The sequence below is a fragment of the Ambystoma mexicanum genome, chromosome 5q (genome assembly GCF_040938575.1).
Source record: "Ambystoma mexicanum isolate Mex_15411 chromosome 5q, UKY_AmexF1_1, whole genome shotgun sequence".
Classification (NCBI taxonomy): domain Eukaryota; kingdom Metazoa; phylum Chordata; class Amphibia; order Caudata; family Ambystomatidae; genus Ambystoma; species Ambystoma mexicanum.
In genome coordinates this window covers 124,061,021-124,083,417 of record NC_090933.1, presented here as the reverse complement: position 1 = coordinate 124,083,417, position 22,397 = coordinate 124,061,021, and the positions used below count along the sequence as shown (strand labels likewise).

Sequence of the window (22,397 nt, the reverse complement as noted above, 5' to 3'; positions counted from 1 at the left end):
ACTTTTTCCCTTCTTTGCATTCTGGTATTTGTTTGTAGTCTACAGTATGTTGGTGGGTGTGGCGAGGTAGGGGTGGGGGCACCCAAAAATCACGCACAGAACGCTGGTAGCCCTGGGGCTGGCACTGAGGAGGGGGGATAAGAAGATGTCACAAATGCAACAAGAATGAATTGGGAAGAAATAAAGGGTAGGTGGAACAAATAATACCACAAGTAATCGAGATATGATAGGAAAAAAGGAGAGGGGGATAAACTGAAGGAAAGGGGGCATGGGGAAGGGACTGAGCGTGCAGGAGAATACATAAAGGGTGGATTGGTAGGTTGGCTAGAAGCTGATGGCAATGGGAGGCAGTTTGGCAGATTCAGGTGGTCCTGAGGAAGGGGACAGGAAGAAGGGGAGGAGAGCGATTGGAAATAAGGAGGGGGCAATGGGTCGAAGGGCTCGTATTGGGATAAGTCCGAGTTGACTACGGGGTGGGGGACACCAAGGATAGGGAGCTGGTTGAGGCAGAAGAAGTGGAATCAGGGGAGCATAGGGTTGAGATGGGGTGCAATATACAGGCTAGAGGGGAGCACCCAAGGGCAGGAACGTGAACAGGGGAACAACTGGAACACCAAAGAGGGGAACTCTTGGGGTGGGGGGGTCATGCTCCCTGATAGAATGGGAAAATAACGAATGGTAACCAAATAAATAAGTAAATAATAATATGGCCATGGGTAGACAGGGATTTAGGCAGACCGAGGGGTTAATCCGATCGAAACCGAAGGATCTAGTCTGGGATGGGAGATGAGGAAATCACACCCAGTGCAGAACCCTGATGCGTGGTGGAGAAACAGAACACCAGTAAGATAACTCCTGGCTTAATACGGTATGCTCTGACATATTCAACTTTTCCCCCTTTTCAACTGGTCCTCGTTTGTTATTTCCGGGAAGGGGTTTGGTCGGCTGGGTGGTGGGGGTGCATAGAACTATAGGTGAGGGGACAAGGGGCAAGTACTGGTGGGGGGGAATGGCGTGGCAGAACGGTGCAGGTGTAGGCTGTCAATGCTAGGTGATAGGGCCTGATTTTCCAGGCGTTTTTCCAAGCGGCTTGCGCCGCTGTAAAACGGCTCTGTAAATCGGGACCATATCCCCTTCAAGTGGCCAATAGGCTGGACCCCAGGGGTGTTGCTAGGTTTGGAAAAGGTCGGGGGCTATGCTAATGCCAGGACTAGGGGCTAGCTAGCCTTTTGGTTGTAGCCCCTGAGATTCTATCTGGGGCTACAACCAAAAGACCGGGGGCTATAGCCCTCTTACCCCCCGTCATCCTCCCCCAGCAGCAACGCCTCTGCTGGACCCCTAAGAGCCAGAGCACCATAGTACGCGCTTCAGATGTGATATTACACTATGATGTTCATTCTGCTCCTCTGCTTCGAACCTGTTCACCGGGCAGGATTAACGCACCGATTTCCTAACCTTTTCCTCATTCTGTGGTTCTTCCTGCCCCGTAACAGGACGGTCCTGTTCTGCTTCATTTCTTGGGCGCTGCCTCCCTGCGAGTGTGCAAGGCGGGAGCTGACAGTGGCTTCCATCCTTGTGTTTTCTGTTCGCGCTTTTTGTTTGTTTGCGAGGGGAGCCGCAGGTGGCCCCGCGGTGACCTCGATATCGGGAGGGCGGCAGGCGGGAAGGCGCGCGCGAAGGCGAGAGGGCGGGTCCGCGTGGGGTGAGGAGAGGAAAGCGCCGCACATTCCCTGCTTCGGGATCCCACAACAAGACGCGGCAGCATCGCCATGGCCGACACCGACCCGAGGACTCCGCAGGAGCTGTCCGACTTCGTAAGTTACCCTTCAGAAATACGCGTTTTAAGTGATAGCCCTCTCCAGTTCAACGCTAGAACAGACGCAAGTTTGGAAAACTCAATTCCGGCAGCGAGAGACTGTGTCAGAGAAGGGCAGGGCTAGTTTAGGTGCGTCGTGTATTCAATAAAGGACGCATTTCCCGGTTCCTGTATGCCACCTGTTTAGGGGAACTTGGGCAAAGAAAGGCGTATTCATTTTTTTTTTTTACTTCAAATTAAATTAAAGAATGAATCATTATACCCTTGTCAATCCCGCAAATACGGCCGTCCACGGGAGGATAGCTCAGGGGCAGCGTGCTCACCTTGGAAACAAGACAACACGGAACAACACAGGTTCGATCCCTGGGTCCGCCCTTAGAAACCTCTGGGTATTAAGCTCGTTATAAATAACCTATCATAACATATCTCCCACAACTCCTGGCGGCGATGTCACGCTATAATTAAGGCACAAGCGGAAGGTGTGTATCTTTAATGAGGTACTCTCACATTTAAGTTGCAATGATTGCGCATCTCAAAATATAGTCAGAACTTTAAAATATCCCAAGATATACTAGACTCCCCGCAGTCTAAGATAGGACAGGGCTATCTGTGATTGTTACATATCCCTGCAAGAGGCACCATACCAGAGAGCTGCAGAGGTCACGGTGTAATATTAGCGGGTTGTATTGGTTGTGGATAACGTCCAGACTGCTGAAAAAGGTGCATCATTGCAGTTGTGAATTTTAAGATTTTATGAGTGATTTGTAGATGTTTGGTTCCGACATGGATGCCTGTATCTTTTAGTTTTGTGTAAAGGGGCGTATGGGGGCGCAGTGAAGTAACGACTCCATATGAGCAAGGGGTAGTGTCGTTTTATGGCCTTGTCAGAGCATTATATGCCCGGGTTCTCCCATCATATGACCAGGTCTTTTTATAGCATGCTGGGTAGTGTCATCATACACCCAGGCACTCCCCCCATATGCCTTTGTACTTTCATATAGCCCTGGAGCTCCCCTCAAATGCTGGGTTTTGCCTTATCTTCAAGCATTCCTCCCACACACACACACACAAACATGTCCGCATTGACACCGGGTCAGTAGTGAGGTCGTGGTAGGGTACTGCTGGAGGATGGAGGACAGACTGCGACTGGCCCTTAAGGCAATAGTGCACTACCCAAAGGGCCAGCCAGGTAGGCCAGTTTTCTAAGGCAATGTGAGCCACCTTGAGGTAATGTGATGTAAGGTGGCCTGGTAAGCATGGCCTTTGCCATTTTGCCTGCCTCAGTGCATGGCTGTGGAAGAGAAGGACGAGAGGAGGAAAAGTGTGTGGTTCTGGAAAGAAAGAGAGAGGGGCTAGGTGAAAAACCTGAGGTATTGGTGGGCAGAAGTACCTGTGGTCTGGTATGTTTTTATGTGATTTGGTGCTGTCATACTTGGCTCTCCCCACCCTTGACTATTAGGATTGGAGAGCCAAAGATTGATTGATTACCTGCTTGCACTAGAGAGCCGTGAGAGCCAATGGCCTTGAACCAGGGGGGTAGGGATCGAGGTGTTGTGGGGCATGCATAGGGAGCTTTTGATGGCCCCATTGTGGTTAGTGTGGTGGTGGGGTGATAACACCAATCAGGCGTCAGAGTGTATGGGCATCCATATATGTAGTGCAAGATGGTAACAGATAGAAAAGGTGAGGAGGTTAGTTCTGCTGGAACGTAGCAGGAAGCTCCGGCATTGTTCATATTGTTCTGGGTAACAGGGTTCTCCCTTTGTGTGTTTTCATTTTTATGATGATAATATAGTGGTGGGAATTTGGGAGGGTCTGGAAGACACCTATGTCACTGGATGTTTTTGAAGACCAACCTGGTAGGCTCTGTTAGGGGGGTGTGAATAGTTAATTTACATTGGAAGAGAGGGCTTCAATTCCTGTGTTTGATATAGCAGGTATGTGGCTGAGAATGAGTGGGTAGCAGCGGCCTTTGTGTTATCGGCGTTGTGGGCCGGTCTGGTCGCGCATATGAGAAGTGGGATTGAATTCTAGGTATCTGTTAAGGAGCAAATGTACAACCAACAGATGTCCACACTCTTGTGGAACTCTCCCATCCCCTGCACACCCAAAGGTTATTGGCCAATAGCACTAGTGATCTGTTAAGGAGCAGACATGGGCAACACTGACTTAATTGAGTCCATCATTGAGAGAGCTCTTGCTTGCAACATTGTGCTTAGGTAGGAATTGGTGTCCAGAGTCTTTTATGGTTAGTATGTGTTGCTCCAAATGCATTGGGTCAATTCTTTGTAGGGTGTGCATCTCTGTTACTTTGCCTGTTGTAGTGTGGAGAACACATAAGTTTATAGTGATTATCGGAAGGCAAGTGGTATTCCAGTGTGTGAAGTTGCGTGCGTGAAGATGGTGTCCCATAGGTTGCTTTGGCAGGAATGAGAAAGAGGATCCACCTTGGTGTTTCCAGTCCAAACATGGGACTGCTACTAGAGCCACATTGCTCGATCGGAGTGTTGTGACCAGTGCATAATGGGAGAACTTCTTCCTGTTGGATTCTGGGCCCCTGCCTTGAACAGCGCAGTGGGAGATATGAAGAGTTTTGAATGGGATCCTGCATTGGTTTGGGAGACAGCGGATTGGCCAGAGACCCGGGGTGATGTGGTTCCATCGTCGCGGTCACAGGAGACTCAATTTATACATGATCCATAAGACCTAGATAAAGGCTGTAGGCATAATACAGTATTGAGAGAACTAGGGTGGTGACTGCCATGGTTATTTGCCATGCTTCAGTACACTTTGCAACTGGTGGTTTTAACGATTCTTATGGCCAGAGTGCTTCAAAACGCACCATGTTCCACAGATTTCCACAAACCAATGGACCCCCAGGTACTATTTAAATCGGAATGTCTTCGTGGTACGGCTGTCCAGATGAGTTGGACTATGACTCCCACGATGCCTCACCATTGACTTTTCAGGGTTGGACTGGAATGATTTATAATCCAAACCATCGGGATAGGCAAAGATTGCAGACGCCTGAATTAAACAATTTGTTTTGCGAAAAGTCACGATTTCCTTAAGGGAAAATGACAACCCCACAACATTTATGTGGCACCTCATCTGTTTGTGACCTAAGAATAATGGGCCTCATTTCAAGTACGGCTGTGTGGCAAAAATGGAGGCAAAGTGGAAGTCATTCCACTTGAATGACTCAAGCCGAATTTAATCATTTTAAACTGGTAGTTGAGTTGACCACTTTAAGGTAGGCCACCCAAGATATATCTATGTATGTTGGGGCTTTATTTAGAGTAAACTTTGCTAGCAAGCAACGGAACTCTGTACAAAAAAAGGGGGATAATAGAGAGAGGTGAGCGAGTAGAAGGGGAAGAGGTGATTTCAGGGTGTTAATGGCCAACACACTTTTCCTTGATGAGTTGGCCATCCAGTTCCTTCCTGGTGCTTAGGAGTGATCTGATGATGCATGGTTATGCTACTTCAGAGTCCAGTTGCCTAGCAAGAAATGCGCTCTTCTTGCTTCCTTCCTGCATCTTTGAGATTCTATTCTGGCAAAGCTGGCTTCTGGTGCTGTCGGGTCCTCCAGTGATTGTGAGTTTTTCAACCAGGTATATTTTTTGAGGAATTTCTTTGCTGTATCCTCCTGTGTAAAGAGAACTACTTTCTCATTTTGAGCCACTTTTTTGCATCACCATTTTCAAGTGTGTTGCTTCCAACCTCAGTCCCAGCCTTCACAGCTCCTTAACAATATTCTGGATGTCTCTGTGATTGTGCTGGACCATGTGACAGACACCTGTGTGAAACAATGCACAGCCCCCATCCACCACAATCTCCTTCCTTTTTGAAGACTCTGTTCCTCTAAGCTCCATCGGTAAGCACAGCTTGCACAGTCCCAGCTCCTGCAGAGTCTGGAGCCACCTGGTGGGGAGCCTAAGCGTCCCTTTCAATATCACCTTTTTCACTTCAGTGATTAGGCTGACCTGGCTCTGTAACAGGGTCTCCTCTAAACCTCTCTTTCCATTTCTGCAGACAGCCCCACGATCTGAATGTTGGCCACTCTATACGCATTTTAGAAATTGTCACATGTCACCTCCCCCAGCACTAAAGTGTTAACTGCGTACATTTAAAAGTTGCCAAATTGATGCTGAGCTAAGACCCCTGTGTAACCCAGGGGTCTGCAACCTGTGGCTCGCAATATCGTTGGACGACTCCCATGATCCCTCACCATTCGCTATGCTGGGAAGAGCTTCTGGGAGCTGCAGGGATAAATCTTGAGTGCCGGAGACCTCTTCTGTAGCCTGCTGTTCAGGAAGTGCACCTGTTGCTCCATTTTGGGATTCCCTTATCTGTCCGCAGGTTGCAGCTTCTGCTTTTTCCTCCATTGCTTCCATGCATCTTGTTGTAATGGAAATATGCCATTTTGCAGGCAAAGGTGATTCAGAACCAGGATACACAAGAGACGTAGCTGTAGTCACACACATGATACAGGCTACAGTTATTTGCAGTTCCAGGTATAGACAGGAGCACACCCACTGGCTATCTGCAGTCATCTGAGCTCAAGCCCAGCTGACATTCATAGAACACTCATGCATCATCACACATCCAACGTTCTCCTAGGCTGCCACTCATTCACAGACACCAACATTCTATCACCTTGCATTGACTACCAATAGGGCTAAAGAAGCAGGAGAAAAAACAGTCATGCATGTGACTCAAACAAAGATGCGCACCTCCCTTCTTTTACAATAAAGAAGCAAATTAGAAATGTGGCAGACATCTTCATTGAATTAATTATACATACTACCGGATCAACAATTGAAAAAGTAGTCATGTATTCCTTCCAGTTTCCAGATTAGATATCAGACTACTGATATAGAGTATACTAGAGTTTCAGGGCTGGTCCTAGGATTTGTGTGGCAAACTAAGTGCAGCCCTCCCCCCAATTTGCATATGGGCACATCAGAGATAGTGGCATCACCGGAAAGCAATATTACGTACCTGTAAAACCCAGTTCTCACAACAAAAATTGAATAGTGCCATCCCTCAGGCTGGCAAGTTCAAAAAGCTTAAAATAAACCCATACAGAAGTAAAACACCTATGCCAAATAGATTTTGCCTGTAAATTGCATGTAGAGTCCTAGAGCCCATGCACTGCTGGGGAAGCCCACCACTGGCCTATGAGTGCTGGACCTCTAAGCTCCACTCTGCAGGCGTCGCTTCAGATTCTTCGGTTGCGCATTAATAAATAACCGAACACGCTGCAAAACAGCCTTGTAGGTAATAAGTCAAAAAAACAACTGCATGGCTTTCGTGTACTTTTATGATATCCTGCAGAACTTTCATGATATCCTGCACAGCCAATTGACATCGGTAAATAATCAAGGTAAAAGATATGAATGCAGCTGACACTTCCCCTTCTACTCTTCCCACCAATGACCAAAGGTAAGAAACAAAGTTTCCCTAATCCTGTGTAAACCATTAGTATTAAAATGGGCCTGAGTGTGATTTAGCAGCCTTCTGGAAGCTAAAACCTCAACAAATAACCTACAATGGAAAATGCATACAACAAAAATGATGTCCTTATTGAAAGCCAGGAGTTTTGATAGTTATGACTGATAACGTGGGATGTACATACTGCGAAGTTATGTAGCAAAGGCCAAAACAATTATCTTGATCCATACACTCTTTGTAAACTGTTGCGAAAAAGCAGTTCCTGTTTAACTTGGGTGTAATTGTAACAAGCTATGGCAATGCCCACAGTTGTGGCTTTTGTGTAGATGTGGGAAACGTATTGACCAGGCATTGCCATAGTAGCACTAACTGGCCATTAATGATAGCAGCTTGAAAATGGTGCCCGTACCTGGACATCTGATAGCAGTGCCTGGCAAACCTATCTAATACCAATACACAAGCCAACACTGTTTATTTTGCTAATGTTTGTTTTGAACAGGACTTCAGTGAAGGAGAAGCATACTAGTTGTTAATCGAGTGGCTAAAGGGTGACCTTGTTAAGACATTTTTATTAGACCTGTTTACAGCTCCAAATGAACCATTAGCCACCAGAAGACTGCTTGGAAAAAACCCTGGCAGGCACTTAGAGTGCAAAGTTTGATTTGAAGGCTTGATAATGTTAGCTCAGAGAGATCACAGTGTTTTGGTAGGGGAGGGGTAGGAAGCGGGTGGGAATGGCCATAGGGATTAGCATGGCCATTGGCAGGCAATGGGTAAGCAACCAAACAACACCTACTACATACAGGCTTTGTGTCCCTCCTCATAAGCCATTTCTCCCCAGCCTTACTCCAATGCATTAATTTCTGATTATAGGCAGTACTAAAGCACCACCTTATAGCCAAAACGAAAATAATTTCCTGCTTTGACTTACGTGTTTGCTTGCTGAATTTTGGCAACCACACATGTTCAGCACCACTGAAATAGTGACGGTGTATAACCCCCATTTCAGGCAGCTGCATGAGCAGTTACTTTCTAAAGGGAATACGACAGAAATTAAAGACATTTGATGGAATTATTTAATGGGTGTTTTTTTTATAGACGGTTAGTGAACAATAGGTGGTATGCTTTGGGATGGCAATGCAATTTACCACCAAAGTCTTTGAGTGCCAGGTCTGTAAAAACACCACTTCCTGGCAATATTATGCATGGTTTGATCACAAAACATTGCACAATTGAATGCAGATTATATTTGTATTTTGTATTTGTTTTATTTGTAACGCGCTATATGCACGTCTGGTATCTGACAAGTGTGTTTGCAGAGTTATTCGGTGTTGGCTCATGGCTGAATCGAACCAATCAGCACTGTTCTCTATCATAATTTTGTTTTTTTTACCTGATGCTCTTATCATGCAACAGGCACTGGACAGCACTGTGCAGTGTATCCCACCCCTCGCCTGCTGGACCACAGAACTACCTGAGTGGCCCCTGTTTAGAACATACCAGAATGGGTTGTTTATGTCCATTTCACCCATGTTAGCCCCAGATTGATTTTGGTTATATTTCGCTATCTTTCTGAAACTAAGTAGTGGACCCAGGCCATGGCTGCTGTAACTATTGAAACTCTCACGTAAGAGTTTATATTGAAAGTTGACTCAGCAAGTGAAATGCATGTACTGGTGTAATGCGTCTCTGCGCTTTTCGTTTCACACAAAAAAGAGCACTAGGCAGGCAAGATGAAGATTGTTAGGAAAAGCAAGCGTATGAATGACGGGAATTTTCTGCGATCAAATGTGGTGTGATGTTTTTGTCTTCCGAGCAAAAATGTGCATATCCACATCTTGCGGGTGGGTCTTGATTTTGGAGTGAAATCCTGCTGCAAGGAGCTGTGGGGAGGCTTAGTGTTGTGCCCATAATCACAAAGCGTGTATTTTTTCGGCACCCATCTGAATGGATGGCTCCTCCCACTTTGTAATTGGCATATTCGTGGGGTTGCCATCATATATTGTGCCTTGTAGTGAAAGTATAGCAGTTTTATTGACTGACTACAATTACCCTCTAGAGAGTGTGAAATACACTAACCCACATTGGAGAATAGAAAAAAAACAGGCTCTCTGCCTGGTCTTTATGACCTCTGGCCGTACATTTGCGCATAGAGGAAATGTCACCCAAAAAGTCTGAATATTTCTATGTCTCTAGGGTGGACCTCTTTCACTGGGAAAATCAACTCACTGTCCACCCATTTTTCCTGCCACCCCACATGCCCGCTATTGCCCGCTTTTCAACTTCACGCTGGTGAAAATCCTCTCTCAACGATTTTAGTTGGCCCCATCAATTTCAGGTATCATATGGTCATGTTACCCCAAGGTGAAATACTCCCGCTATTCATATCAATCAAACGTAACTCTATATGTGCTGGTGTAGGAAGCATTTCAAGAATGTCAATTGAATTGAACGTTCTCCTTAAGGTTTCAGAGATCTTTCACAACCAGGTTAAATCTTCCTTGAGTGTTTGTACGTACAAATCTGAAGCTGTTACAGCTACTCTAAGGCCCTGTAGATATGGTATTTTGACCTATATTTCAAGAATACAAAGAGATATTATTGGTCTAAATTGAATTCTTTTTCAATATTGTGATTGTGCCTTTATTGATGTGCTACTGAGGGACACCACCTCCACAACCTAATAATCCTGTTGCCCACTCAGCTACACTATGCAGAGAAGCCAAAACTGGCTCCTTGCATTAAACCAAGCCCTTGCAGGCCATATTTTGCAGATCTGACCCTTTCATCTCAATAAACGAATACCTGATTTATTTATGTGACCCATCTATATGCTTGTCTAGCCCATTGCACAACCAATCAAATGTCATGTCGGCCCTGTATGGCCACACACTTTGAAGCAATAGAAAGTCCTATAAAGGGGCACTTTGGGTCTGAGTGAGGTTGCAAGATGAGTTGTGTTTGGGGAGAGTCCTTGGATCTTTAGAAATGTTACCATTGTCTCTGCTCAAGCCCTGCATGGCTTGAATGCTCTCCTAAGAATTGCAGTGGCAATCTAGACAGGCCTCTTAACATTGCTGCCTTGCATAGAGGCTTCTCGGATTTGCAATTGACAAGATGACAGCCAGAGTCAGGAAAAGGGGGGAAGGTATAACTTGCTATTAACATGTACTGAGCACAATGGATTGGAATTGAGCAATTATAAAAAGAACACATTTCACCAAATGGTCACATCAGAATATCCCTAGATTATTTTGTTTTTGTTTTGAAAGGCTTCAGTACAACTTTGACAACTTTTAGTATTGAGATGAGAAAGATTTTAGCGATCAATTGTTACATGTTTATAACACAGATTTTTGTTGCATATTTTGATGTAGGACATCGTCGTGACTATGCTTTTCGAATGATGCTACAAAGTGGCTGTATAGGTCAGGCTTTCACTGTAAGCTAGTTGCTGAGAAGAAAATCACTATCCAGGAAGTTTATTCCACTTTTTAGTAGTTGACATTTGCACTTTAAAATAACATCAATCTCATCATTGCTCTCCCTAATGTCATGTCACATCTTGCAGTGCAATATCAGGCCCTGGCTTTGCATAGTCCCGTAAATAAACTCATACTTGTGGCCTGCTTCATGCAATTCTTTGCACGTGCAAAGTGACTTTTCACCGGTAAAAAGTGACTTTGCACTGCCGGCAAACACCCTGATTCATGGAAAAGTGCAAAGTGTATTTTTGCAGTGCCATGAATCAGGGTGATTGTTGGCAGTGCAACGTGAAAAGTCACTTTGAAGCGTGCACAAAATTACACGAATCAGGCCCTTGGTGTGAAAAATGTGTGCAAAATGTGGGATGTTTTCAAGAAGTTGCACAAACTGCGAAAAGTACCAGTTTTCACCTGTTTCTCTTTTGTCCTGCAAAATGTTCAATACAGCTCCATTTTGTGTTGTTGAGTGCCTGGTGCAAAGGTGGTGTTCTCAAGTTAGATCCAGATTGGAAATAGTGGAAAGGGATGCATTCAATTTACACTAGTGACTTCTCAAACCAATATATAATGCTAGTAAACAATATGAAACAAGAAATAGATGGCCAAAAAACACACGCCAAAGAATATTTTTGGGTGGGTCTCCCCATCATGCTGGTTTGAAGTGACAGATGGATGAGGCCAGTGTGGTTCGGCTGCTGGGCAGGATGCCTGTCACACTGAACAATGTACCATCTGGGAACAGAACCTCGCCAAACCCCTTCTTGTTTCCAACCCATCGAGCAGCCCAGCTGACTGCAAGTTCAGCACACATCATGTGCTCTGGGAATCCACACATCCGAGCCTCCAGGACCCCGGGCCTGTTGGAGTGTGCCAGAATCAGTTTTGTTTTCACATGATAGCTGCAAGCAGGATTGCATGCTAGCCAGGTTGCTTTTTCGCACTTGACCCTCTGTCATATTGTATCCACTCCCCACTACAGCTGACTGAAAAAGGGGAACAAGCAAAAAGCCTGTTCCTTCACAGAGTGCTTAATTTGTATATAAATGAGTGCCAGGGCCCAAATATTTTCCAGACCCTGAATGTGCCCGCTTAGTGGCCCTGACTGCAGAGGCCCAGCAAACCCAGCCCGCACCACATACCACGCCGCTCGCCCTGCTGCATCTGTGCTGCTAGTCGGTGAGGCTGGCTGGAGGAGTTTCCGGCACGAGCAGCCAGAGCTGTCACCTTCCAGCTCATTCTTATAAAGGAAACTGGACACCTAGCACATCAGCACTGGTGTGGCTCACACTGTTGCTGCTTGTTGTGCAACTAAGACTGAATGACAGGTAAAAAAATTAAGTTGCCGAAGCACAACATCATAATTGATCTGAGTCTGAGACAATAAGTGCTGGCGCTCAGAAATAAGTGCCGGGGCTCATCCCTGGCAAACACCTCCACAAATTAAGCACTGCCTTTGCACCTGCAGCGCAATTGTCTTTATTCTCTACCTCTGTTACACACGTTGGACGGAATGTTCCTTTCGTGGTTTTGTGTCTTGGCGCTTGCGCTATAAGAGATGAGGGCTTAGTTATCTTATTTTGCTCAGTGGTTGGACATCTGTTGCAGTTCCTGACGACACGCTTACTTCTGTGTGATGACGTGCCTACTTGTGCGTAAGCAGCCGCGCATCACTTGGGATTTGATATATGTGTGTTGTTTTATTTCACAGGCGGACGATCTGCTGCAAAAGCTCCAGGAGAAGTTTGAAACACTGACGAACCAACTCACTCTCAGAAATATCCTTACTCAGGCGAATACATGGGGTGGCAATGTTAACCTCTGGAGGTAAAATGTGCAGAAAGAGCTCCGTGCGCAGGTCTCATGAGTGAAGGGGGCACTGCTGCTGCGGCAAGCGGTAGAGGTGGTGTGCACTGGTGCAGCGCAGGTGAGCGATGGCCCTTACATTCGGAGAGAGCTCTGCCGGCACTCATGGGGGAAGGGATGCTCTGCTTTATCGGAGAATGAAACTCTAGCCTGTGGGGAACGAAAAAAAGGGGAGCAGAATGACGCGTTGGGTCTGGCCTCCTGCTGCCCCAACCCTACACTGAACTCCCAGGCTACACTGGGGGAGGTGCTGAAAAAAGATGGCCGTCTCGCGGTATCTCTCCAGCTGTCTCTCTGGCATGCCTCCCTCTCTCTTTACACCTTTTTATTCTCCTTCTATTAATCTCTCTGCCTACAGAAGTATCATCAGACATCATATCCAGTCATATCCAGTCTGAAGAAGTGACCATGTATAATGTTTTAATCTTTGTGCCACGTTAGGAGTACATTCTTCCCAAAACGTCTCAATGGAAATTTGGAACCTAACCCCAATGCTCTATTATTTAATTTGATGATATTGGTAAGTGTCCCCTTTTGACCACTGCATTGCCTCTCTCCTCGTCCCTGTCGCCTATGACTCCCATTCCTTGTGCTACCAAACTCCCACTCTGTTCGTCTGACCCTAGTTATGTTCAATGTGTGCTTCTTTTGTTTTTTTGTCTGAAAGTTCTCAATCCCTTGTGTGGTTAGGGAATGTGATTAAGTTAGGTGATGGGAGTCCCCGGCACTCATTTTTTGGATACTGCTTGGACAGAAAGTAGTCTGTGATCAGAGTAGTGGCCGTGGCACTGGTATGTGAGTCGACAGTCGAATCGACAAGTACACCCTGATCATCAAAAGCCCCAGGAGATACCTTCTGAGAAACAATGTTACATCTTTAAATCAACTTCCAATCAGAGCGCAATAAATTATCTTTTATCCTGTGATCCCGCCATGCTAATAACTAACTTAACAGCATGAGCTTGACAATGCTATGATCTTAAGAGTAACTTGCAATGAGGCGCCCAGGACACAGCATGGCCTAGGACCGTGGCACGCACCTAGCTCACAAGCCCGGAATGTGCAGCCAGTGACCCTTGACCTGAAAGCGAATAACACAAGTAATTCGCAAGTGCACCCTGCAGAGCAGTCTGTTGCATAATTGCAGGGAGGGCTGTTCTATCATACAGGCAAGGCTGTTGTAGCATGCATGCATAGGTGGCTGTTGCGTTATATCAGGGAGGGCTGTTGTGTCATACAACTGATGCAGCTAGGTTAGGATGCAGCTAGGTTAGGTGCGCTATACAAATAAATAAATAAATAATGTAGGGCAGGCTGTAAGACAATTTAATGGAGGATGTTGAACAATGCAGGGAGGCTGTGAAGCCCTGTAGGAAAGGCTGTTACAGCATGCACTGTGGCTATTAATCATTTAGAGATGGCTGTTACATCATAGCAGTGGAGGCTGCTGTGTCCCATTATAAGGGAGCCTGTTGCATCATTCCTTGCTCATAGTAGGGAAGGTGGTTGCCTTACAGAGAGGTCTGCTCCCATCGTGTAGAGATAGCTGCTGCATCATAACAGTGGAGGCTGTCACATCATTCAGGAGAGGAAGGAACAGAAGAAAGGGACAAAAAAGAAAAGGTCAGGAAGAAATAAAGACATTTGCATTCTGGGGATGTGGAAGGGCATGGCCCCAGGGCTGAAGATAATGCATGGCCGGGCCGCGTGTTTTGGGTTACCTGGCTTAGTTACAGTGGGCTTGGGCTGCATGCCCGGAGCAGCCCAGGCACACATGGGGCCTAGGGCCAGACCAGAAGGGCCCAATTGAATAAATCCCCCCATGTGAGGGTGACCAGGGTGAGGTAAGAAGCCCCCATCTGGGTCGTGTGTGGGTCAGGAGGCGCAGCCGGAGGCGCACGACTGTGCCCCTTGACAGCCTGCCCAATGACCGGCCAGGGGGGCCCTGCATGGAAGGCCTCTTGGACCGTGCACGCCAGGTGGCCTGGGAGGTGAAGAGCAGAGAAGTCCACTCTACTCTGGAGGGTGGAGCGGTGAAGAGAAGTCCCGAGCTGCCTCATCGGGGCAGCCATGGGGTAGAAAAGCCCCAGACTGCAGTGGCGAAACAGCCCGGGTGAAGAGAAGCAGCCTGCCCTGTTGTCCTTCTAACCAAATACAGAGGGGGCAGGCCAGCGAAGACTGGCAAGCTGCATGCACATTGGGGAGCATGGCGACATCTTCATGACAACGTGGATGCTGCTGGATTGAAGATGGTGGCAAAGGGCGCACAGTGAAGTGGGTGGCTACCCATGGAATGGGGCTGCACATGGCAAAGCAGCCAAGGGTGTGGCAGTGAGTGTTGGTGGCTGCCTCCCAGACTATGGGCACTACCCTGAAGACACAAATGGGGCAGAGGGTTTTGACTGTGTGACATGCAGGCCCCACTCAGACAGGAGGCCCTCCAGAAACAGTTTTATGTCACAGGCCACATGCGTGGTGACTTCTAGGTGGCCCCTTCCGCCATGTGGGGCCCCTCAAAAGAAAGAACAGTGGGGATAAGCCCCAAAACCCAGCCACATGAGGACAGACCCATGAAGGTATTGTAATGGTTTGGTTGACTGCAGCAGTCGCCAGGTGTTACACCACAGAGCTAAGCAATCTAATTTGGAAGTGTGCATTAGTTTGTAAATACACGTGTCTGAATAAAGAAAAATACACATGCACACCTTTGTGCTCATTCCCTCCACGTTCATGGCTCTGGAATCAACAGGGACCTTTTTAAATAATAATGAGCTGTGGCCATTCATAAATCAGAAGTAGAAAAGGGCAAAACAGCAGAGAGAGGGGATGAGATTTGTTTGAGTGAAGACATCGGAGGTCGTTATATGTTTCCCGGCGTCCCGCCGGTAATTCCAGTGGGATACCAGGAAACAGACTGCCCGCTCCCATAGGACTCTAAGACTTCATGGTGAGAATTACCGGTATAACCAGCAACAGCAATACCGGCTGTTATTGGCTGGTCGGGAGGCAAGTCAGTGAGCCCCCACAGGCAAACTTGTACTTTGGCTGTGTGGGAAAAGTGGCGGTGACGGAATTACCACCGCTTTCTTCCCACAGCGCCAAATTACTAATGACCCACAATTGTGCCACTTGTAAACTAAAGGAGCAGACTTCACATCCACACTTTCCTACTTAACATATTTTGGGCCACGGCTCTCAAAATCTGTCACCGTTGACAATGCTGGCAAGGGCAGATGGCTGTCATAGTATAAGGCACTTGGGCAGCCAACAGTTGCAAACCTTTGAAGTGGTGGCCACCTGGGAAAATAACAGTACCTGACACAATTCTCTTGGCAGGGCTTAAAACGACCTTAATGCTGGGTAAATAATTGTATATTTACTAAAGGAGATTACTTGTTCTCTTGGACATCGCTTAGCTGGGGTGTTCTTCAAAGCTCCAGCTGCTGCTCTGTTGTTATGTCAATAAAACCTACATGTTCATAGAGAGTGCTCTAAAAATTCAATCATCGACATTGAAACATACTTTTTTACTTCTCATGAGATAGGAAATTAAGGGTGAGATATTTTTTTATTTCTGTGAGCATGCCCTGTCATCAAAAAAGTCATATATATGTTCTGGCACGTCTCTTTACCAACTGGCACAGTCCTTTACCTTTTTGTGCCAGTGAGCACTTCCAAAATGTTGTGATGTCAGGTGTGATGCATTGAGGTTTTCCTTAACTTGGTACTGGAAGAAATGGGCACCAGCATTGAAGACCTGCAGAAGGACGTGACGGATCTGATGGTTCAGGCGGGGATAGAAAATAACAACAGGAATCTATAGGTGAGAAACTCCAATGCTCCAACAGAAACACACACGCACAAAAATGTTGCTTTTTATGTGGTCTTTGATTGATTATGGAATGTCTCCCTCTTTCTGTTTATGGAATTAAAAGAACCATGGGACCCTTGGCATTTGGTCTTAATTTCCTACCCTTCTCTTTCAAAAATCGACTATAAATGCATTACCTTTCTTATCCTTCTCCCGAGCAGGGTGAGAAAAGATAAACCATGGTGCCAGGGTACTTTGCTACCCTTAGAAGGCTGTTATGTGATTGGCTCATTTGCCAAGGAAGGGTGCAACATAGTTGATTCTTTAAAAAAAAACAGTCAAGTTCCTCCTGCGCATAGAGAATTAGGGCAGCCATCCATGCTTAACTATTCTCCTAAACCAAACCCTAATAGCATCCAGGGGGGTTGTGCTGGCCAATCAGAAGACAAGGAACGTAGGCTGTATCTTTTGGTATAAGCCTGCGTTCTGTTCTTGCCTCCTGTGCCACTCCCCCCTGGCTGCCTTATTTTTCCCACAGAATTCTCTATGCATTCCCCCCCCCTTGTCACTGCCAATCTCCCTCATCTTGCCTCCTTCCCACAGCTCCCCACACCCCATCTACCTGTCCACAAACCTGCATTTAGCTGCCTCCGGCATCTCCTCTCTCAGTGTCTTGAGCGCACGCATGGCCCTAAAAACAGTAAAAGGAGTTCTGATCATTTACTATTGCAAACACCAGTCATTTTGTTTCATCGTTTTTGTAAAGGAAATTGGTCTTGCGTGATATGCGTGGTCTAGTGTCCTTTAGAAATAAAATGCAAAGGTCCTCGCTTCGCCCAGGCCTTCTTGGTCTCGGGTTGGCAGACCGTTACCGGCCAAAGCCACCCCAGCACAGGACTATTAATGCAATATTATAACCCAGGAATATGTCATGCTGTCTTCTCATTGGACACTCTGCGGGCTTATGAACTGGTGTAGCCCATACATTGTTTAGCATGCCACATTCCAAGAGATCCTACAGGCAAACACTAGTGCATCCACAGTCAATTCCCCACGATCGCACAGGCGATTTTATGTACTATCAAAGGTCTTACACCCATGTTTACATAAATACCAAAAGCTGAGTGAACCCACCTGTCACATAGCCATTTAATGTATTACCTGCATCCACCATTTATGCTCTGTTGGCTCTTTTATTTCTTATGAAAGAGAAAAGGGATTATAGTAGATTTATAGATCCAGCCCTCAGGCCATACCAGGCACTATGGCCCCTTAAACCTCAATACATGCCTTTGCTGAAATTGGCCCTATAGCTTAGTCTTCAGTGTCCATACCTCTTCCTATAGCCTTCCGACTCAGTCATTAAAGCTTACTTAGCACATGAAAGTCATTATTGATCTCCTCTAAGATAATCAAAATGATCAGAACGCAGTCAATAGCATTAGTTATTGACTGTTCCGATCATTCTGAATTTAGAAGCATACAGTCAAAACAGCAGAATGCACTTCACTGCATTAAAGAAACAACTCTGTAATTTCCCTGCAAAATTTCTTTGAGTATCTTTTTTCACTGCACCTTCAACCTGATAGACAACATTCAATTTAACGCACCAAAGTGAAAGCTTAAACATAGAAAGATGCTTTCACTTTTGTATAGAGACGCCTTATACATCTATATTACCCCCTCTGCATGCTAATGTTAAAACCATTCCAGTTCCACCAAGATTCATTGACATGGAAATGCATGCCTTATAGAGACAACCTTGTCATTTAAATACAACAAAATAAAACCAAATGCATGTTAGTAACATGTACTTTCCATTGACTTTACTTTCTTCTAGGGTGGTGGTGGGGGGGAAGGGGTGGTGCGGCAGTGGTCCTCATCTTAGGTGTTGAATATAGTGTGCATTTATGATCACTCAGTTTTAGAAACAGACCATGTTCGCTCATTTTTGGATTTATTGATTTTTCTTGGAAGTTTTATGCTTCATATTTTATATGTATCAACTATATCTCAAAATAAAAGTCAACTAACATATTTCTTATTTTCATGCAGCACTGAAAAACACAACAAATAAACCCAGAGGAATTTCATTGAAGAGGAAGATCGGGGTAGACGTTTAATGGCATTTAGTGTGTGTTGGAGTGTGCGTTGGATTAGACCAGGATACCATAATCTCTGGGATCGTGGAGCGAAAGACTAAACCTTCTCTGGAACCTCAGATGTAAGCTAAGGAAGTTCGGCGTAGGTCTAACAGTGGTCACTGGCGTCATACCACCATTACTGTAGAGGAAGTGGAGGCGGCAGAACATATACCTTGATCGGTCATCGACATTTCAGGAACTGAGATCACATGATCTTTGACCATCTCCCTTGTATTTTTTAAATAATATTTCTTGAAAACCAGTGTGGTAATGAGCAGTGGCTGATAGCAAGTACACAAACTCTTACTGCAGCGAAAAGATAATGGCATTCTTAATGCTAACAGATCAGTTACCAGATGTGTCAATTCACAGGGGTTGCAAAGCAATCGAGAGGGGTGCCAGCGATTACTGATCCTAGCTAACCCGGACGGATACCCTGCCAGTAAGATACAGCATGATATCTCAGAGGCTTGCTTGTTGATGGCTGGATCCTTTTCAATGGGGCTGGATCCTTTTCAATGGAATGCGCCTTCCCTGCACTTCCAGGAAGAGAGGATCATGGTTGAGCTTTCACACTGTATGCATCAGGAATTGGAGGATTAGAAGTTCAATACTACCAGATGCTCTATATTAATTAATTAATTAATTTGTTATGGATGCATTGCATTGATAGGCCATTAACCACTAAGCATGTACTCTTCATATTTATAAATTAAACGTAATAAACATAGTCTTAAAAAATGATTATGAGCATGTGATATGCTATTTTATGTTATGTTGTACAGCTTTTATACTATGCCAAGCACCGCTTGTTTGAAAGCGCCGGTACCTTGAACACAATGAAAATGGCTAGAGATGGCAGACTTCAAATATCTGTAACCAGCATATTGTACAAGAGGCATTCCTTTTTGCATGTATGACTCATACAGCTGCAGGATCTGGCGAGGTGGCGTGCTTCCCGCTGAATACCTGCCGAGCCACATTCCAGGCTCTGTGTTCTTCGCTGGTAATGCAGGGAGACAATGGGAGGTGAAAGGGCTTGCCTAGCATCGCACAATGGGCAAAGGTGAACACAGGCGCATGGATTAGAAATATAAAGAGTGGCTGTGTCAGACATTGTGATTCACCTCCCGCAGGAAGATTTAGAGTACTTGGGGTCTGATTCATGGAATTCTTTGCAAGGTTCAAAGTGAATTTGCTCTGCTGAAAAGTGACTTTACCCTGCCGACACAAACACTGATTCATGGAACTGTGCAAAGTGTATTTTTGGGTGCAAAGTCATTTTGCACTGCAAAAATACACTGGATAGAAGGTGGCAAACCTTGCAGTGCCTTCTCTGGGAATCCAGGTTTTGAAAGAACAGCTGGAAGAGAGGGGCAATTGAGTGCTGGTAGAGACAAAACATGTTGGGGCCCATGGCAGCTAAATAGACAAAAATTATCCAGCATAAAATCGTCTTATCTCGCATCAAGGAAGGGTTTCCTGCTCACATCAACGTAGGCACATGTCAAGTTTCAGGATAGGGGGCAAGTGCTTCATCTACACTCCGGAAACAGAGGCAGTTGTGACTGGGCTGGTACTGGGTAGGGGCTAGTGAGAGGAGGACGGCTCCAATAATTTTCAGTCCAAAGGCAGCAATCAACTTCAGATCAATATATGCTGCAGGTCATCTTCACAGGCTATGCCATAGAGTTCAAATCCCTGCTTCCTCCTACAGGGACCCTGCTTAAAAACTCACTACAAGTTCATCCCACAAATATATAAGTCTTATTCAGGGACACAGAGGAACTCCACTGGAAGAATGCAAACTGTCAGGTCCCTCAAGAAATCTCATCTGTATTTCCTCAGGTTTGCAGTGGACAATCTGCATTGACAGTTTTGGTTGCCACGCTTTGGCCTCAAGTCATCTCCAAGAGTGTTTACAATGGTGCTAGCACTCCTTGTGATCCTTCTTCATCAAATGGTTATTTTGCACTTATCTCTACCTTGACAATTGAATGCACTCTGCATCTTTTCAGGAGGAGGCCAAACTACACGCGGATCAAGTGGCAGGATGCATTAATACCACAGATTCCTGATAAACATGGCAATGTTTAATCTTTTTCCGGTACACGATCTTCAACACAATGGAAGCACCAGCAGAGCATTTCATACAGGATTTCTTGGATCAACTTCCGTTGCACAGGGATCCAGTTTATCAGTTCATCAGAGCTTAGGGCCACATGGCAGAAGTACTGTTTGTGATTTTCGGGTCAGACTGCTCTTGAAGCCACTGGTACTCCATTTCCACTGGAGTTGGGATGCAATAGCTCAGTAATTTCCTATGCCACACCTGCTCAAAAAGAGCTGCAGTGGTGGCTGCAGGACTGCAGCCTTCTGTGGGGCGTCCTTGAATCTCCCTCTCCCATGACAATCACGGTGGGTGCCAGGCTCATTGGTTGGGGGTCTACAATGTGTTCATCAATAGAAAATAAGGTTGTGAAACATGGAGGGGTACTCCTTGTGTTCTTGCACTCAAACGGTTTACCCTATTTTCAGGTAATGTTCATACCTTTATATTGGTGGAAATGTTGACACTTCTGCTGAAAGGGAGTATTGTCTCCAGGCCCATGGAGATCTTCAAATAGAGCTTAATACCCACACAACCCATAGTTACCAATAGGTAACCGCTATGCACTCTAACAGGGTTATAATAACCTCCAATTTGTTCGTTTTCACACATTTATGACACAATACAACATAACGATATTCAGATTTTTTTGTAAAGTAATATTTACTTCATGTTAAGTTATAATTCCAAACTTTGTTTTACCAACAGTTTTCCGTGAAACAATAATCAATGCACTTTCATATTGAAACAATTAGAATCCCTTGAAACAATAAATTGACCATTCCTGGTCCTAATCAATGTTCCAGCATTCAATCAATGGCCTACGCGTTTCGGATTTACAATCCTTCATCAGGGCCTGTTCAACATTGAAGCTTCATTATTACAAACATTTAATTTCATCTGTGTATCTGCAAACAATAACAATAATCCCTGTTATTCTGTGATATGTATGTCAATGTACTAACATTAGTGTCATCAAGAGATTTCTAATGCACCAACCTTACAGTTTTCTTAAATAGTACCGTGTCTCTTAGCACTGGAATCCTTATATACGACTCTCTTCTCTGTACATAGTTCCGCATCACCTACATGAAACATTCCCATTCAACAATTGCTGAAATTCACATGAATGATTTACATTGTTATAAGCCCCTCCAGGGAATGCCAAATAATGTATACCTGGTCCCAAGTGTTGTAGTGTTTTGTTTCAGAGTCAACATTTCCTACTGCTCCAGCTCCAATCTTAAAGTTAGTCCTTGGTCCATCTGCCCTGGAACACCTGGAGTCTTCTTCAGCCAGGTGGCGCGGGCAGGAGCCCCCACCTTCCACAGGCCAGGATCAGCTCATCAGAGCTGCAGCACCGTGCTACGAGGCACGTAGAGGATTGCTGTGCACCCAGGCCCCCACGAGCCCCTACCAGCACCTTTGTGCTGCCCCCCCTCCCAGAGGAACTTTTCACCTCCCCACTGGCCACCCCTCACCCAGAAGCGGCCCGGGTTGCGTTCCAGCAACACGCCGAATTTGAAAAAAAAAAAGAAAGAAAAAAATCAAAACAAAATGTCGGGCGCGATGCGGCGCCAGAGCGAGGCTCGGCATCCTGGTTGCTAAGCAACCGTGCTTCTTAGCACTCAACATCCGCCGGCAGGCGGAAGATCCGGCCACACGCAAAGGCCACTCTAAGGCCCTGTTTGCCCCTGTTCGCCGCTAACGG

General features: G+C 45.7%; 1 protein-coding gene across 1 annotated transcript; it reads left to right on the top strand.

The window, feature by feature from the left end:
• The first annotated feature begins 1,546 nt into the window (after positions 1-1,546).
• Positions 1,547-18,825, top strand: HSBP1L1 (heat shock factor binding protein 1 like 1). The gene is made up of 4 exons (XM_069620643.1): positions 1,547-1,814; positions 12,467-12,533; positions 16,350-16,444; positions 18,488-18,825. Exons 1-3 carry the CDS (start codon positions 1,770-1,772, stop codon positions 16,442-16,444), a joined length of 207 nt encoding a protein of 68 aa, XP_069476744.1. The 5' UTR covers positions 1,547-1,769; the 3' UTR covers positions 18,488-18,825.
• The last annotated feature ends 3,572 nt before the right edge of the window (positions 18,826-22,397 follow it).

Excerpts from the sequence above, each read along its gene's own strand:
- HSBP1L1 (XM_069620643.1), top strand. The coding sequence starts at position 1,770 with ATGGCCGACACCGACCCGAGGACTCCGCAGGAGCTGTCCGACTTC. Across the intron at positions 1,815-12,466 it reads CGCAGGAGCTGTCCGACTTC|GCGGACGATCTGCTGCAAAA; the intron begins GTAAGTTACCCT and ends TTTATTTCACAG. Across the intron at positions 12,534-16,349 it reads GAACCAACTCACTCTCAGAA|TGGAAGAAATGGGCACCAGC; the intron begins ATATCCTTACTC and ends TTAACTTGGTAC.